General features: G+C 40.2%; 1 protein-coding gene across 7 annotated transcripts in view; it reads right to left on the minus strand.

The window, feature by feature from the left end:
- Window positions 1–7,329: 7,329 nt before the first annotated feature.
- LOC111262487 (monocarboxylate transporter 14) overlaps window positions 7,330–19,399 on the minus strand; it is a 29,638-nt gene continuing 17,568 nt past the window's right edge. For 3 of the 7 annotated variants that reach the window (XM_022836783.2, XM_022836785.2, XM_022836786.2), the window contains 10 exons: window positions 17,898–18,052; window positions 15,300–15,456; window positions 14,323–14,589; window positions 13,772–14,055; window positions 12,277–12,396; window positions 11,617–11,907; window positions 11,206–11,382; window positions 10,579–10,795; window positions 9,853–9,978; window positions 7,330–8,473 (listed from right to left, as the gene is read on the minus strand). In XM_022836783.2, coding sequence (XP_022692518.1) covers window positions 8,298–8,473; window positions 9,853–9,978; window positions 10,579–10,795; window positions 11,206–11,382; window positions 11,617–11,907; window positions 12,277–12,396; window positions 13,772–14,055; window positions 14,323–14,589; window positions 15,300–15,456; window positions 17,898–18,052 — 1,970 coding nt within the window. In that variant the 3' untranslated portion in view covers window positions 7,330–8,297. The other 4 variants (XM_022836787.2, XM_022836789.2, XM_022836784.2 and 1 more) reach the window with 4 other exon arrangements.

Here is a 19,399-nt window from a genome sequence, read left to right on the forward strand (position 1 = left end):
CTTATACATATACATATATATATATATATATATATATATATATATATATAGCTACTGCTCTCATTTATTTGACGCTTCTTAATTCCTTATCTAACCATAAACATGATTCGTCCTAATCCATTGTTCTAGGACTAATGCTCTACTAAGTAGATTAGAAACCCCATTTCACGCGATCATTCTATAAAACCTTTAAAACAAATTGTCGACTTGACTCCAACGAAACGATACGCCATTTGAGTAAATCAGAATCAGGATATACAAATTACACATTCTACATTTTACCTGAACTCGTTGTCGATATTTTTGATATTCACTTCTGAATATGATTTGGCGTACGCAAACAAGCCCCGTTCGTTTTCTTGAGACGCTTTATGCAACGTTGCTCAAGCTTAGTTTTAGATTTGACAAAGCAATTTCACTCTACCGTGAGCTAATAAGTGTAGAGCTCGACCCCGACACGTGGACCTTATACCCTTCATAGGAGCCACAGTAACTTGTGAACGGTTCTATGAAATTACATAATCTAGCTGTCTCACAAATAAAGTGATGGACATTGGTTTTCCGTATATCTATGCATACCTATGTTCTAACTATGGAGAAGTAGAAGAAAAATATCAACATTGATAATACCATAAGGGCTTCCTTCTCTGACCATGTTTTCTGACGTTTGTCTGAGTTTAAAATTATATTTAGATATTTTCTCCGTTATCACAACGAGTCTCATTGCTAGACATATCAATAGAATTTACTTTGCCGAGCGCAGTCAGACATCTCATATATGTAAACCATTAACACAGTATCATAAGATCAGCGTAGATATAAAAATATTAGGACACTTTCGTGTCATATAGATTGTACCAAAATAGTTGAATAGATGAATGTAAGTAATTTTTAAAACCCCTTAAAGATGATAACGGGGACAATGATATCTATTACACCAGTTTTCTCCGAATCTACAGCATCTATATATGTCATCAAAATCAAAAAAGTCTGTTCCCTGTGGAGTTTATGATGGAACCCATGCACGACAGAGCGAGTCACGACATGTCATTTAGGCCGTTTCATCCTCTTTCATGCACTGATTTTCATCGCAACCCTATCAATGTACTCAAATTGTTACTCATAATCAGTTTTAAGGTTAGTCTTGAAGGCTTGTGTTGCCGGGAGCGTAAAATGGCGACCAGTGGCGTGCAGTTATATTACTTTTTCAGAAGGGAGGCCGACGACTAGGTGCGATTTGATTGTGCATGCAGCCACCACTGCTTTCCCAGAGGTTTTTCTTATAGCTTGGTAAAACTCCTGTCCTCGACAGAGATCAGTAACTTCCAATATGGAAACTAGTCGACGTTAGTAAGAGGTGATTTGGCGAGGTTTGCAATGTTAGTGGCCGCTGCTTTGCCTTCTCTCTTTTTTAAACATTACGGCCTCTGCCTCAATCAGATTTACCCTTCGTGCCACCGTATATGTCGCATGAAGCCGGGTTAACGTACCCTAAGCCTGCTACACTTGTTAAACACGTTCATAGAGACCTTTGTGAAGATCAGCGCGAACCTAAGCTTATTCCTGGGTGTCAAGCCGACATGAACGAGGTCGAGAAATCGGCAAATACAGCGTACAGAAAATTGCGTGCTCTTGTAACGTCGACCTGCGTGCCATTTCTGTGGAACTTATTGGTGCTTTATGGGAATGGCATGTGCGTTTTTTTAGTAGTTGTTTAGTCGTTTCTATATCAGGCGGCCCCATGATTACGCAACGTTTGTCTGCTAAACATCGGAACACGTGATGATCTAGATTTGTTCACTTCATTTCGCGTCGGAAGCCAGCCATCTTAAGTTATGCCTAAAAGATTAAATGCCGGACGTGGAACACAGAAAACGTCAGTCAACAGGCCGAAGAGCAAATTGTAACGCACTTTTTCTTTGCGATTGTCAACAGTTGCGATGGCGACAGCGTGGTTGGATACCTTTTTCCTTGGGGATTCCTAATACGATAAATAGATGAACAAATGTTGATACGCGAAGCATTAGCGGCCGATCTCGCTGTGTTTAAGGCACTACAGTTCCTGGAAAACTCCAGTTGAATAAGACGATGTGGCCAAACCTAAACCCCAATAAACACTTGCCAAATGTAACTGAAATATTCCCATGCTAAACATGAATATTTAACGGTTACTTACGAAAGCGCCGTCTATCAGGAAGGTCGAATGAAGTCATACCTAAAGGACATACAAACCGTCCTCATGGAAGGCGACTGTGAAATTTAATAAATCAGTTATGCGCTAGCCTATGATAACCTATGACTACTACAACTTAAACTTGCCGTTACTTTTTTGCCTAGTTGAAGTTTATTAGTATATGGGAAAGAAAATATTGACGGATATCGATATCGATCTTCACGCCACGGACGGGAGTACTAATATAGCCTGTAGAGCAGCAAACAGAACGACCCGACATATTCATACATTTTGAAGTGTATGGGTTTTTCACAGCTTTTTTAGGTCAGTGAACGGTCACTTGCCTGATGTTACGCGTACCTGTACAAGATATGGTGCAATATACCCCAAGTACCGCGCAGCATCACGCGCTGCAGTACCCTCACTATGCAGTCTACCTAATCAGGCATAGCAATCCTAAGGTTTTAAAATTTTAAAATTAAAGAACCTCAAAACCCCAGGGGCTTTAGACTTAAAAAAAATCGAATTCACAATGCAATTTTAACATCCATAAACATTTCGTGATAATATTAATAATAAAATAGTATTTCTCTTCTGGGCCGGGCGTGTACTGTACAAAAACATTCATTAAATAGTGCTCACCAACACAATGCAAGAATGGAGATGCTTTTAAAATGTTCATTGCAAACCTTGTTTTGGCCCACAGCTCTCTTGCAGGATAGATTCCCGAGACCTCTGTAAGTTCCCGCACTGTGAACTCTTGCTGAGAGATATTGCGTTGGATTAAGAGCATTCTTTCCCAAGCTACAGCAAAAATCGCACAGGAAATGTCGTATCTTATAATGCAAACATTTGAAAAATTATTGATGGAGGTCAAGGAACTAATCAGGGACAATCGGGTTATAGCGATGCTCTGCATAGGCGATCAAACGGGCCTCCAGCTGCTTTAAATACTTTTGCCGCTATGGTACATAAGTTTATCGATAGAGCGTTCTGAACACGTAGCTTAGCATACAGAAAACGGGCTGTACCTCAACTAAAAATCTGAAACCTACTTGAACCCTATGGGCAAGGCTAAAGGTGTAGTCAAACCATGTGTTACGTTTCCTTGGAAGAAGAAGGGGTTGTACCGTAGGCTCGAGAATTTCGACTAGATACTGTGCTTAAACTTTGGTGTTTACTTCTCCAAGTACCTAAAGAAGGTCGCGGCACGTTCCAGTAACTTGTCCACATCCAGACGTCATTGTGGCAAAGGTTGGCGTTTGGCGATATTACTCGGGCAATAGGGCCATGGGCATGTGAGCTTGTATACTTACGCCTCTGTGTTTGAGTGATTTCCAGCTTACACTTTATTCGGTCACTGGTTACGGTCACTGCAGATATATCGATAATCGAACCTCTAGTACGAGCGAGGCATGTTTGTATCTGGGTAGGACTGAGTATTGATCAACTGTGTTTCAGCAGCATGCTTTGGGGGAAATAGTGCAGCTTGGGTTCGGCTGGTCTTAGCAAGCGTGGGTATCATCAACGATGACTAGAAGAGGGGTAGCATCAGGGGACATCACGTGCAGCCTGCTGACAAACTTCCAATCAATCGGCCGTGAATAGGCTTGGTCGCTGGCCGCGTAAAGTAATAATGCTTCACGAGGAATTGGTGCTAGGTCGTTTATATTCTAGTCCGAAATCCAAAGATCTGTATTTCTGTTGGGGCGGTCTGCTTCGTTGCTCTTCAGCCGGGGCAATTCACAAAGAACGAACGCGGTAGATTAAATGGGCTATTTGCCTAAGTCTTCCGCTTTAACCTATCCAATGTTAAAGGGAATCATTTTTCCGTTGACTCAACTATAATTTTTCTTGCTTATAATTGAGTAGCCAGTTTTCTAACTTGCTCTTTAAAGTATTCTGCAAATGATAAAGACAACGTTACATCGTTTGGTAGCAGTAATTGATCTGAGCGTTTCAAACTAAGTTTGTGTTGACCAGTGACAAGAACGCTCCCGCTTACAAAAAATCGTATCGCTACATTTTCAACCGCCACTTGTTTCTTTGACTGTTCGTGACGTTGCGCCGTCCAAAAATGATAATCCGTACGGGGGTAATGCTGGCCGTGGCCGGTAAAGGCGGGGCTGGCTCGGTGAGGGGAGGGATCGCACACGGTTTGTCATATTCCCAAGGGATACGTATAGGCCAGTCGCAGAGAAATGCTGCTTTGCTTCCATTGATTAAAATTCGTGCTAGTGGCATTTTATCTACAGGTGCCATTTAGTCGAAGGGAACGAATGCTTTCGTTTATGTAACCCTACGAAGAAGTCGATACAAGGATGAGAGCCCCTATCGTTACCCGCATTTCGCCCACTTGTTGTACTCCTAGTGACATCGTTTCCCTGGTGGCAAGTGATGAGTGTCATGTAATGACAGCACTTGGTATGTTCATGCGAGAGAACGTACACATTAGTGCGTTGAACAGCACGAGGGGTTTCTCGGCTGAATACTGAGAAAGCCGCGGGGAATAGGCAGCAAGCGCCGGGACAGGGGAAGAGGCTGTGATTTTTCGCTCGGATGATTCGAGAAAAATAATGAGTTAGTAGAGAGAAAAGTCTTGCGGTACAAACTCACCCTGCAACATAATTGACTTAAGTGGCGACCACTTTCCCATAACAGGGACCGGTCGCTGGTTGCACAGTTGACGCATTCTGTCGTCGTCGTTATCATTGCGCCTCGTGACCCACTGGGTCCGCTACTGCCACCGACATAGTTACTCAAGAATGGGATCAACTTTAGAATTTTGTCAAGCATCGAGGCGGCAGAACCCGCCTCAAAGCTAATTGTATGCCACGATATCCCACCACGGCCTCAGGAATGGAACACGAAACAGCGAGCAGCTTGTGCGAAGGGATAGCAAAAGACTGTCGTTGAAGACGTCGCGACAGAATTTAGATGTTCGCATTAAGTATATTTGTCCACGATGGCTATAATGAGATAATGGCAGCTCTGCTAACAAAAGAGTTCAGTAACGCTTTTTCGTGGACGAAGAGTTGAATTGTTAAGTAAATTGTACTAATTTACACATTTTTCAAAATGCACACGATGCCGTGTGTTAATTGGTCCCAGGACAATTTCAAGCTATAAGTTAGACAAAGTTATTACCAGCTCCGGCTATACTGACTTAACAAAATAAATTAATGAAGCTTGAATAGAAAGTAATCACTGCATAATTTTTTCATGCGCATCAAACCAGTAGACTTATCTCCAGCTGGTAGCAGGCGAGCAAGAAACAGAGTAAATGAATTTCACGGCTTTCAGATGCGAGCTTAACATTCGGCATAAGTGCGAGATGCATATCCTGATAGCCATTTTTTTGTAACTAACAGTTTTTATTTCGTCGTGTCCTTTGGTAGCTGAGATGTTTAGACAAAGCGTGTAGCTTACGGTACCGATCATTCTTATACCTATAAATAGAGTAGGCCCTATAACTTCATATAAGTGAACAGGAGTTTTGACTTTTTTTCATTCGCGGAGCCACTTTGAGTCTAGCTGGCTTTCTACTATAGTCGCTTTGTGTACCATTACATAGTCAAATCTAGTTTCACACATTTAGGGGCAAGCACTGCCTATGCTGTAGATTGCAAGGGTAATCTATTAACTAGCGGTAAGCTCAATAATAGAATATATATTTTCCTTCTAATGAGTCTTATTAAAGACTTTAAAGTTTTATTAACTTCTAGCGGTCGAAACATTGTAAGAGGAGCGAAATATATTTGGTGTTGGTAATTGCTGAATTGGACGAAATTTAAAGAATTAAGTAAAGATAAAACTTTTTGCATTTAGTAACTAGGTGTTCAAATATTTTTATTCCAAGTGGCGTGTCTAGGCACGTCTTTACACGGTGGTGTCTTAAATCAACTGGCTATATCTGACAACTGCCATAGGCCCGTTGTACATTTTCGGCTACAAGGTCACTTATAGCGGTCGGTTAGAGGTTGACCTAGCATTTTTTCGATTTCTGGAAGCAACTAAACCTATTATGCATTCGTCATCACTTCTTACGACCTTCTGTTATCTTTCAGCCGATTTATTTCGTCATATTAGAAATGTTTTGGTTTTACGCAGCCGGTTTCTGACACTCTCCATTACAAAAATGTACGGTGATAATTTTAATTGCCTCTTGTCGAAAGGTGGTGTTCTACCAACGTGTGGTTAACGAATGCAAGGGCGGCCTTAACGACTTTTATCCTATGTTCTCCGGCATCGTTGTGGTGATCGATGGGCTTGCATATTATTGGAGTCCTTTAAATATATAAATAACAGCTGTTTTTCTTGAATATTCCCAGTACATAGAACCCTTTCACTATCATTAAACGTTAATCAATGCGGTTTTTGAAATGGAGTTCCGATTCGAGACTTGAGGGTATCTACCGCACATCTTTTTTTCCTTGTATTAATATAAATATAGCGATCTTTGTTATCTGTAACAATTTTGTGCATAAACATGCTTTTGGAGCTGCGTGTTGGCAGACGCCATATTGGATGTTAGTTAGGAGTAGCACAGGGCCGTAGAGAGCGACGACGTACACATAAACTAATTTATTGTTAAAATTCGAGAAAAACGCTAGATCAAGCTGCAATTCTTTGTATGAGTGACGTTCTAAAGTGTAAATTTATAACAGACTCAGCCAGATTATAGCAGGCCACTTATAATACATCACTGTGTAAAAACATGCCTAGAAATGCCACTGAAAATAATTTGGATCAAAACACGTGGTCGCTTGAAGAACAATAAGCTGTGGCTTTCTGTGCTCCTTACTCGATTCATGGGGTATACAGGCCCTTGATTTTCGAGTGAGATTTAATGTGCCTGAGAATAGAAGCACAAACAATCTATCTTCGTAGCCAATCCATCTACTGTCTGCCTAGTGTTTCTCTTCCTTCTGAGGTGCCTTTTGGCGGTCCCGTCTATTTTGGATGGTTGACCGGGTCGGGTAGTCGAAATAACGTTACTATCTATCCAGTTAACTAACGCATTTGCGTAAACCAACATTTAAAAGAAAAACGACGTTTAGCTGGACAATTCAATACAATGAATCTATGAAATTATTTTTTAGGTAAAAACTAAAAACATTAATTATCAGGAAATTTAAGAAAAAAAAAACAGCATATAGTACCACAAACGTAACGATTAGTTTTAATATGACTGAGACGACGGTTCACGGTGATAAAGAAAACATGTATATGTTAGTGTTTGTCTTACTGGCGGGCCCATGTATAGAACACGTTTCTAGATACTAGCGATTGTCACAATCACTGATATAATATGAGTTCTTACTTTTTATTAAATTACTTCAAAAACTTAAAACACACGTCTTGTCATTTTCGGACATTAGGATTGCGTGGGTATCAGATTATAAGACGCCAGCTAAAATTATTAAGCGTATTATTTGTTTAGATATTTTATCTACATTTGGCGTAGAGGTGGCGTCGTATCATTCTAATCAACACTACCCTTAATACTTGATGTTTGTATTGGGTGCCGCAAGCGATGAGTGTGTATATCATCGACTCCGGACAACAGAATTGACATGTAACCTCGGACCACGTCATTTGTTACTTTATATGCTACGTTACAGTCAGACACACATATCTTCTATTATATAATATTTTACAGAGCAGAGCGCACGTGAGCAGGTGGTTGGGAAGTGGCGGCGAGTCATCGGAAGAGGAAAACGTTTTCATTTGGTGAACAGCACCCAACGGGGTGTATTTCAGTTGTCGTTTAAGCAGATGACGAATCTATACGTTCATATGTAGGTAATACAATAGGCACGAAATCGATAAACAACGAGGTCGCATACCATCGACGAGAGAATCGGTGAAATTGTATAATCAGCTGTTCAGCCGGCGCTTTTAGCGATGTCTTAGGTCTTCCTTCACGCGTAGTGGACATAAGGCAGCTGTTCAAAACGCTATTCTCGGAAAAGCAAAATCTTTATGTGAAGTCATCGACCGTCCATATAGGCACTTCTTTGGCAGATTAGCTTAATTGTATGCACTAGCATCGTCGCCTTCTTCTCTCGTAATGTATGGCTTTTTTCTAGGCGTCTAATGGCTGCTTCTCGAACGATAGTTACTAACACTCTGATAATTGTCCGCAGGACATTTCGACGTCGCTTCGGTGGATTTTGCTTCGTCGCTCCCATTTCATGACGGCGCTTACCGGTAGACACATCAGTCCGCTTGCAGCGATCACAGCTCCAAAAAAGTAGAAAGTCAAATTGTAGGAACCAGAAAGGTCGTAGAGAAGACCTACAACAATATGACGAACATTGTTATAATGTGGATAAGAATACCTAGGCTTGCTTTTATGCAATGTAATATGGGTCACTCAGATACTTTAATTGAAGACAACTACCTTATGATTGTCCGGACAAACTGATCCTGTCGTATTTTAGCAAACGAGCTTTTCTTCTCAGTAAGCAGGAGGACAGTTTTAGACCGCATGCAGAGTTGCGTTTGCAGGTAAATAAGCGTTTTCTGAGAATTGCTTAATCTAATCAGTGTACTATGTTAATATAATACGTTAGCCATGGCTTCGATTCGCGTTAAGGGTGAAAAAGCTTTTCTTATCCTACTTGGCACGATAGCGGTAGCGACTGTACCCGCGTGCAGAGTCCACCCACTTCCACGTATGAAACAACAATTGCGTGTCCGTAATTGTAATAACAAAACGTCGGTAGCGGCGGTCGTAGCCATCGTAAGAAATACGTCTTGCACAACTCGCCGTTCGTCCATAGCTTATTAATACAAATGACCGCGAGCCAATAGCCGATGGAGAGTAACACAGCATATAGTATTTCAAATGGGACTGATATCTCCGCTCTTTGCAGCGATTCGACGAAAGGGTAAATTGGGCCCTATTTATGCCACAGGCCCTCTTTTAAATGACCTTGTGAACATCATAGTTCGGATGCGAGACAATTCAATACATAGCAAATAAAAGCTGAGTGTCATTTACGGCAAAAAGAAAACAACAAGTAATTCAAAAATGACCGCCCGGTAAATATAATCTAGCGCAGTGAAAGAAATTAACTTTATTAGATAAATTAGATTTTGTTCGAGTTATCTTTTCCAATATTTGTTAGATGAAGCTTTTATACCCTCGAGTAAGACAATGTTAAGAACACTTGGAATGATACGTAAATTTTTTACGATGAAAAAATTGCTCGTATGGTTTAAAATGGTAATAGAAGGTTCTTAGGCGCAGAATGTTTGGACATGGACTTTTCTGTTGCGTGTGAACCGTCTAAGCCCCTAAAGAAGTATTTTACCCTATACTCCCTACGAGCAAGCCTATATTTCTGCTGGGGCAAATTCCTGTTAGTCCATAAAACTTAAGTAGACATCTTATATGGATTGTGTACTTTGCTCAAGAACAGAAACAAAATATGGAAAATGCCATACGTTGTCAAGTACTGCTTGAGTAGATACAGGTACGTAGAGAATATGATTAACGTTGAGAAACGGCACAGGGTCTTGCAATGATTTGATTTGTAGATTGCTAAAAGGGGAAAGAAGCACGCTCAGCGAAAAGGTCAGGCGAGATTATGATGTTGAAAGCTATAAGATGTAAGTAAAAGATTGCTGTTACAAAATATCAGCATGTTTGAACTATTAGACACGCGTACCTGCGAATGGGCTTCCAATGAGGGATGCGACTCCCTGGAACAACAAAAGAAGTCCAAAAGCATTCGTCAGCTTTTCCAAACCGAAGAGCTCGACGACTATGATGGACCGCAAAGCTGCGAAACAGGCTGTAATCAACAATAAAGAAATTTTAGTGAATTAGCCATTGAACACAACTATGAATGAAGCGTTGACAAGGAATAGTAGCGAGAATTCAATAGCGTCTGTAGACGTGCGAGAGAGCCAGGTCTATGTTCGGGCGCGAATAAAAATAGCGACGCTTTTCCAAATCGAGAAATGAAAGCAATTACTAGGTAAGCATACTTTAAAAACGAAAAATTATTTTATTAAGTGATATAAGAGGACAAATTTAAATTCTCGCCTGTGTTCCTCTCGCCCGATCTCGTATTTTACGTCATTAAGCCCTTTCTCTCTCTCGCGCTTTTGGCCGCTTTGGATAGAAGTTAAGTTAGAATAGTATTGTCGTAAAAATACGTATCTTTAACAGAGATAGCAAGTGTGTCCTGAACTTGCCACATTTAAAACCACTTCTTTTGAGTACTTTGTGTCTCTGAAGCCTGTAATTATATAACATATAAATGTTTTGTAGATTATCAAGTTTTCATCGACAACGGGTTGACTAGTTACAACCTTACATAGTGTAGTCTCCTGCGAAAACTCTATTTTCACTATTACTATATAATCGAAGTGATGTAGCATCTACTCACCAATAGAAAAACCAAATATAGCAGCGTACACGCAGAGAAGGCCAAACGACTTCATGAGTAGGTTTGGTAGAAGAGCCGTCGCTATTCCGCCTCCTATAAGCGCCACATTATTAATCGCCAGAGCGTTTACTTTAGGCAAATCCGAAACCCAGCCACAGAAGACTCGACCTGCCGTGTTGGTTATCCCGATCACGGCGAGCAACACTACGGCCTTGTCCTACGTGGGTAGAAACGGAATTGGTATCATAGAAGATTAGTTCCTTTTCCAGTTAATGCCATTTGCTCTGGTTTCTTTATTGTACGTAAATAGACTGAGCTAAATGTCTGCGTTCCACAACAGGCGTTTGCTGTAAGTGTTGACGAGCACCCTACGTTCAATCTCTTGTTATTTAATATATATCTATATGCTGGTGTAAAATTGAAAACATTTAGAAGAAGCAGCAGCAGCAACAACTGCAGAGGATTTATATATGAGAATATTATACGTATTTTAGAATAATTTCCCAGACACGTTAACTGTAACATCTCTCATAGGGTACCTACTTTTTATAACTGAGCCGTACCCGGAAGGGTGTTACTAGAGAATCCTAACAACTTCTAGAATAAATTATTTCAATTGAAACTGACCTTTTCAACGCCCTTTGAGGTAGCAGCCTTGCAGAGGTAAAGAAAAGGAATAAAGAAACCCATCATAGTGAGAAATCCGGACAACGCCAAAATCCAGAAAGAGGGACTTTTCAAAAGGTTGAAGCTCAGCATTGATTTTAACGCGTCGATAAGACTCTGTGGGATACAGCCGCACATCTGGAATAGACGGCAAATTTCAGTCAATGAATAGGCTCGGTCCATTCTGCGACTGTCTATTCTGTAGATCTGCGAAGAATATCTAGATATTGGGATTTTTACATATGTTCGAAAAGGATTTTCACAAATATACGCATTGATTGCACAAAGACAGTTGCGTTATTAAGCAGTTCCTGCCAGTCAATGATTCACGTCATTAAAGCTAGAGATAATTTGAATGCATGTGTGTCCTACCTTTTGCTGGTTATCATCGCCAAGTAGGGTGGGTATATGCAGAACGCTCGCGTGATAGTCATTGATATTTGTTTGCGACCGGTATTCAGGTATCCTTTGCAAGCTAGCTGAAAGAAACACATCCTTACGAAGCATCGGTTTGAGATCAGGCTGAGTTAAGCGTCGCTCTGTAGACAATGAAGCCAGTGAGAGGCCACGGGCCCGCAGTGCACCGTAATCGATACTCAGTTTACTCCGATGATGATACACGGATTTTCGGCTAGCTCCAATCATTTTCGCATTAGATCCCATCTTTGACGGAATTTCAAACAGATACGATAAAATACAGTGGTCAATGCACGATTGTCGACAAACTTTTAGCTAATATTTGATTTTTTTCCATCAATATAAATGGGAGATATATATATATATATATAAGTAAGAACAACTCAGAGGAATGTAACTATCGCTTATGTACAATAGAGTTGCCTTTTATGTTAACCTCATAGTGTATGCACCAGTGTTCTGATAAATTTTTAAGCTTAGTTCAAAGTTAAAAATTGAAATTCAAAGAAGTCATTTGGCAGACGTTACTTATATATATAAAAAAAAAAAAAAAAAAAAAAAAAAAAATTAAAAAGAGTTTTATCACGTGCCAATATCTAACACAGTTAAGAGCACCTTGCGAAGTTCATGTTGTGATCCGACGGGAGTGGATCCCTTGTGAGAGGCTCCATCCATGCTATGTCTGTAGTCGGTATTTAGTTCAAAGTTCGATCGGAACTTTGCAGCAGCTATCGCCTGAAAGCGTAGTAGTAGTAGTAGTAGTAGTAGTATGGAAATCGTTGACGCAGGCAACTCTGACGATTCAGAAAGAAAAATTGCTCGGATCCTGCGGAGAAACTATCCATTGTGAACTAGACATCGTGACATTAACATTTACGTTCACTGAGCTAACAAAATTCTGTCGTATGATTTTCTTGTGGTGTAGAATCGCACAGGTGTTTTCAATTAAAATCAAGCTAGATACATTCAAACCTTATGCATCTGTTTTAGGTCCTAACAGAATTTATCGCATTTAATTAATACGAAGAAAGTAAAAGAACAAATTACGACTACTATAGGGGACCACTTACATGCAAAAACCAAATGACAGAAAATTGGGAAGGTCTCATCAATTCTACCTGAAAACTTCGCTTCGTTAACTACATGTCCTTCGATTATACGTGATCGATGTGCATGAAGCTGACCTTCAAGGGAAATCAAATTCTGCCTCAAAAGGAATAGGGTTCCCTTCGGGAAGATGTAACTACTCTTTCGATATCTATATCAATACTGGACAAATCCAGAGCCCTCTTCATAATCTGTTTATACGGTTCTCATCACAGCACGCATGCGTTACTAATCCAATCATACTATGTACGTTGAAGGTTAACTTTTCCTTGATCTATCAATCTATCTATTTTCGTGCTTTTCTTCCGAAAGTGCAAAACAAATATGTATACTAAACGTGCCTATGATGTGGACCTACGTAATTTGTGACATTTAATTGCATCGTTTAAATAAGGAGACAACTTGCGTTGCTTGAGGACGCTCGGAATTTCGTAGGGTTTCGAGAGCGTAATGAAGTTGCCTTATAGATTCTGCACTTTATACCAAATAACAAACAGGTTCAGTGTGCGTTGAGAAGGACAGATAGCTATAGTTTTTCTAGAATGTGACTTCAGCTCGATATAATTGAAGATGTTATTTTCTCTATGCTGTTACTATTTGTCCCGGTGATAGTTCTATACAGGTAGGGTGATTCGCGCAAGACGTTTTTCACAGAAATCTTTGTCACAAGGACGTCTCTCCACTGTGAGGACCCAACAAGACGAGTCAGCAGGAATAACATCGTATCTTTCAGCTGTCCTAGTAATAGGTGCTAGTCGAATCGAAGTTGACTCCGGAATCGGATTCTCTAACTTGAGAATCAAAAAAAAATTCTACTACCTAAAACCCAGTTTCGAAATTATTCGATATCTGGACTTTTTAGAAAAACTACCGCATTTGACCGCGTTGGTATTCGTGTAAAGGTAGTTGAATGTATCATTTCCCACAATTATACTTAATGCTAGATTCATCTAACTTATAAAAGCCGTTTTTCAGCTATAAGTTAGACACTGACTCCACAAACCTCGTTAACGACTAGGGATGGCGTAGATCCGTTCTGAGCGTTCTTCACATTTCCATTGGGGAAACTGGGCGTGCCGCTTTTCTCAGTATTCATATTGGTGTTATTGTTATTCAAATGTTTAGTTTCTTCAGTCGCGTCCTCATCATCCTGATTATCGGGCAGCTCAGCAGCATTGAGCGGTTTAAATAATGCCGTGATGAATGAGCAGGATAATGCCATACACGCTAGCACGTAGAGCGAGCTCTGCCAGCCGAGTTCGTTCACCAGCCAATTGGTAACAGGACCTAGTTTCCGCGGGAGGATAAGGATAATAATACAGATAATTTACATGCTATTGTTTAGCCTTGGTAACGATTTACGCTCCGATGGTTGGGTACACTTTCCCAAATCGACTTACATGTTTCAGCTTGATTCTTTTTTGTTCCTCACTATTCGGACATTTTTGTCTAACTTCGTTAACTTGAAAATGTTATCAGTACAAATGCAATTTTGCTAATTCGCCCTAAAACTTCGACGGATCTCAACGAAGAAACTGTCCAGTAGTTGCTTACCGAGAATGAAACCTCCCATTCCGGATCCACAAACTGCGATACCAGTCGCGAACGCACGTTTCTTCTCAAAGTAAAAGCTTATCGTGCATGCTGCTGGTAGGTAGATGAAACCAAAACCAATCCCTGTCATACAACCTGCAGTGAAATAAAGTTGACTGATGGTGCTCGCGCTTGCTGAAAGAGCGAGTCCAGCTGCAGCGAGAACTGAGCCCAAAATTGCGACCACTCGGCACCCTAGTGCGTTGGATAAGCCAGCCGCAATTGGACCTACAAAATGTACATATGTTTGCATAGAATTTGTAACACAGTAAACTTTGACTTTAAAAATCTGCTTCCGAACGGCGATCTCTTTTTTTTTTTATAGCCAGCGATCTTTGCCATTGTTCCCGGACAGCATGCCAGATATTGCACTGGTTCTGCCCAGTGTCGTGCCTGGCTTGAATTTTTTTCGTCTGATAAGTACAGGGCAGGTAGATCTGACGTAAATAATGACTTTTGTCATACGATTGATTATGCTATCGAGAGTTGTATTTCTAGATTTACGCCTCGGTTCCTCTGTAGTAAGCGTCAAAAAGGAACTTGTGACCAAGCAGAGGTGCATACAAACGATTTGGAGCTGCTGATCGGGACAAAGGATTGTCTACTATGTTTGTGCCTTTGATATCAATAGATATTTTACTGGAAAGTCGAAATCCGTCAACCTTCAGATCCAAATTTAAGGCTTCTCATAAGTCATAACGGTGGGTAAGCAAACTCATTATCATTGCACTATCTTGATGGCAACATCATACGTTGGGCAATACAGACTGTCTGTTAGTCTAACAATCTGCAAAAAGATTTTAAATATACGGATTATATTTCAAGTGATTACGAAGGGTTATATTTTGATATATCTTTTAATTTGACTGCCTAATGCGTTTTATTACATATATGCTAAACGTAAAGTTGGCGCCTAAGCCGCGATTCGTTGCGCTTACCGACAAGAAGATACCATCCTGACATTATCGATGCTACCCAGGCCGTCTTCGATTTGCTACTGTTAAAGTGTTTTTCGAACTCTTCTAAAAAGCGACCCATGGAAAAGATAGTTCCGTCTACAACAACGAAACACAGGAAGGAGGTACACACGATCACCTAGACAAAAAGACAACGCTAAATCAGTAAGCCATCACGAGTAGCATCGAGATATAACAACTTTGTGGGTAACCAAGGGTACAATATTTATAACTAAATATTTTGGGCCGAACGAGCCTAGTATGGTTAAGTCTTAGTAAATTGTATTGCAGCAGCTACCTACAATTAAATTTAAACACGTTTCAACACCCTTGCGAGCGACGAAACATTCTGTGCGCCATTATTGGGCAACTCTGCTATAATAGCCAGTAAATATTTTTCGGTTCGCTTCCGGTTGTTGTCATTGTTGTTGTGACAAGGCCGGTCAGCATTACCTGCACATATAGACGGCGGGTACAAGATCCTATTCATCGCTCAGAGACTCGCAGTGCATACGAAATCTATGCGAATAGACATAGACCTATATCCGGTTGGTTTCGCAGTCTGAGGCAATCTTCGAATGGGTGATCAGGAAAAAAGGGGAAATATATTCGTTAAGTGGAGGGGGTGAAGGTTAGCGGCACCATCGCAAAGAAACGTGACTGGTTTTCTTTGCGAACAGACTGCCGCTTTGGGGAGTGATATCGCAGTACACTGAATTTCGTATGGATATCATGTACTGACCGTATTTTTGCTAGCAGCTTTAATGCCATATTAGCCGAACGAGTTATATACACATATATATATATATATATATAGATATACCATTTATAGCATTCATTTAATTGCACTATATTGAGCTCTTCATTACTGATATTTCCACCATTCGCACTGGGCGGGCTTGGTAACTAACTAACATATATTGCCAAACCACCCGTATATGTTTATCAAACATTTCAACCAGGACCTGTACAAAACTTCTCCTCAGTACGTGTGCCTTTTGTCTACTAATTTAGAACTGTTCCCTTAAACGTTACATAGCAGGTTAGCTTTCGAAGGCACTTGGTGTAAACATTTCTGTTCGAAAGAAGTTCGACGTTTGGTTCAGCTAAATTGATAACATCGATTTGGATAACATGGATGGAGCAACAAACTCATTAAGTGTCTAAAATCGTCAAATATTAAAACGGATCAACCAATTTAGAAGTCTGGGGACATTTTTGACTATCATAAAGCCTGGACAGCTAGCTGTATATCGTCGATGAGTACCACGCTCAGTATTGTACGTTTCATGATGACTGGCAAAAATTAAGTAGGAAAAATTTAGGCTAAAATTATATTGTCGCTAGCTTCGGCTCTGGTTTGATGAAAACGGTCGTGCTCAGTTTCTTCGACACCCACTCCAAAGAATGATAGTCAATACAGGCTTATCGAACATCTTTTATTAGAAATAAACAACTTGTATGAAACTCTATCTAGGCCATGTAGGAAGAGGCCTCCATTAAATCGAACTCTCAGGTTCATGCTATTGGCAGGTAAATTTAAGATTAGTGTGACTGCAATAGAGCCATAAACATCAAAGGAATTCTCCATTGCAAGATATTCACACTTTTTGCGAAAGCTCGTAGACAGGCAACAGGCAATTTATCGTGCGCAACTGACAACAATGTAAGTGGTCTGAATTACACCGATACCAATGTGTTAAAAGAAGCAATAAGTTGCAAAATTAGAAATAGTAACACAAATTGGATTGAATATTTTACAGTGGTTTTCGTTTCGAAAATAGGGTCATGCCTTCGACATCAGAGCTGGTCGCCTCTTTTTTTTTTTGGAAACACCATCCAAAATCGAGGAGTTCTGCGCTTAATGTAGCCGATTTTTTGTTGGAACTACATTGTGGGGTCGAGAAGTAGCATAAGAAACCGCCAGGATCCTTGGCCGGAAAATAACCATGTTAATTTTATACTATACATTCAACAAGAATAACTTACTTGAAAGTGTGCATATTGCCGATTATAGCTATTCCTATGCCCAACCGAGAAACGTTGCTACAGTAAGAACCAACTAGTCCGTGCAGGCCGAAGCCGCGTACACACGAGTGCATCACCCTTAAAACTGCCTTTATTTGATTTGCTTCTACAGTGTGCTGTGCGACCCAGTTCCATTTGGAGAGCGGCACTTAATTCACTTTTATCTAAGTTATGTACCTAACTATAATGGCGAATAACAAGAGAATTGCTTTGCCTATATTTGCAACAGTTTTAGGCAGCTTCTTTGTTCTACTTCTCGAGAACAGGGCCCTTAGGGACAGCAGACGACACTCTAAAACACGACAAACATGCATCCAGTGAAAAAACAAGCCAGTTTCAAAGTATGCAAGCTAATAATAAAAACGGAATCCAATTAAGCCGACTTAAATATGCCTATTTTTTTTTTATCAACATTGACGCTATATTGTTTATACGAGCTTTCTGACTGATTCGGCCACAAATTTCAAGATTACCATCAAACTGTTGCTATTTCTCCTTGCAGACCGTTCGGGATCCAAAAATAGCTGCGAAGACCGCTTATTACACACTCACCCATCCGTATCCGCCGTCCGGCGCTGTGGTGACGTGAACGTCAACCATATCGTCATCGGCCACTCCATTTTCAGAGATCGCTGATAGGCTTTGGGTGGTTGATACACGAGAAGCTCTCTTCTCACTCATCTCGTCCTTTACTGCTTCTAAATCGACTGAATGAATAATAAATTGAGATAATTCGTTAGCTGTTGTATCACACTGCAATAGATTTAACATCGGTACAAGTGTAATTGAAAGATTCACTAGCACTTCGAATTTTTCGAGATTAAGGTCTATTTGCCTGTAAATCGCGACAGCAAAATTCCCGCCAGCAAAATTCCCGCCTATACTAACATTCTTGAATAGGTATTTTCAAATGTAGCGTATTAATTAATATGTTTGCAATACATTTCGCCTAAAGGGGAAGAGTCACGTTCTCTGATGTTTTTAAATGCGCATGGAAAAAAAGTATGGGAAGTCATTTAGAGCTTAGTATTCACTATCACGTTTAGCTTGGTCCCAAGCTCCACAGCATCCGTTTGGGCTTTTCCTTTGAAACTGCACGGTATAAAATACGACATAACTACGTATTTGGGATAAAGAGACTTGGCCCATCTTAGAGATATTCTCTATAAATTAGTGCTTAAGGTTGAATGAATTCCAAAAATCAGCTTCGTTAAGGCCAGTTCTATGGGCTCGGTTCTTTAGACCACTCATAAGAGTGTCGACTGAGTGCGCCGACGACAAAGGCCAAGCACAGAGGCCATACAACCTGTTTCAAGAGATATTGCGGCCGATTGTACATCGCTAAGTAGTGGTGCTGATCATACGAGTAGGTACGAGAGGCGACGAGAGCGAACGTCAAAAGCGCGTTACAAAATTCCCCTGGTGACGAAGTTTATCTTCCTGCTTGGACAACTCGTTTTTCAATGTGACCGCTTGTTTTCTATTGATACGGTACGGATCATTTATCTTGCGTACATCTGGGTAGTTTTGCTCAATCTATTAACAATAAATATTTGGTCTCTGGTCTTTCTAAACAAAATTGTAACAGACAATGTCCTCCTTAACTCTAAATCAATAGGTTGAAACTGAGAGACCGACTCTTTACATCAGTGGCAGCAAAAAATCCATCTAATTGCTAAATATAATAGTTTACAGAAACATTAATTATGCGAGATTATAGGGCATGCTGCGAATATATACATATATATCATTATAAACTGTAACATTGCCATGAGAGACACTCGCCAAGCATAAGTGGTAAGTTTAACAGGCAGATACTGCGGCTAATACATTGGCTTTTAAGAAGGTTGTTTATATTGTTTGTGTATTGTATAAGTTTGTTTGTACATTAACGTAGAAAACGTCTTCGTATTATTTGAGTTGTTTATGCAAGTTGTCAAAAATAACAAGCGCAAATTTATTCACGCACGTAGAAAATATCCTAACTTTATGAACTTAGAAATTTCTCTTTGTGTTTGCTGTGATACAAGGGCCTCTCAAAATTAACTTTTGCT

This window comes from Varroa jacobsoni, unplaced genomic scaffold (genome assembly GCF_002532875.2).
Source record: "Varroa jacobsoni isolate VJ856 unplaced genomic scaffold, vjacob_1.0 scaffold_668, whole genome shotgun sequence".
NCBI lineage: Eukaryota > Metazoa > Arthropoda > Arachnida > Mesostigmata > Varroidae > Varroa > Varroa jacobsoni.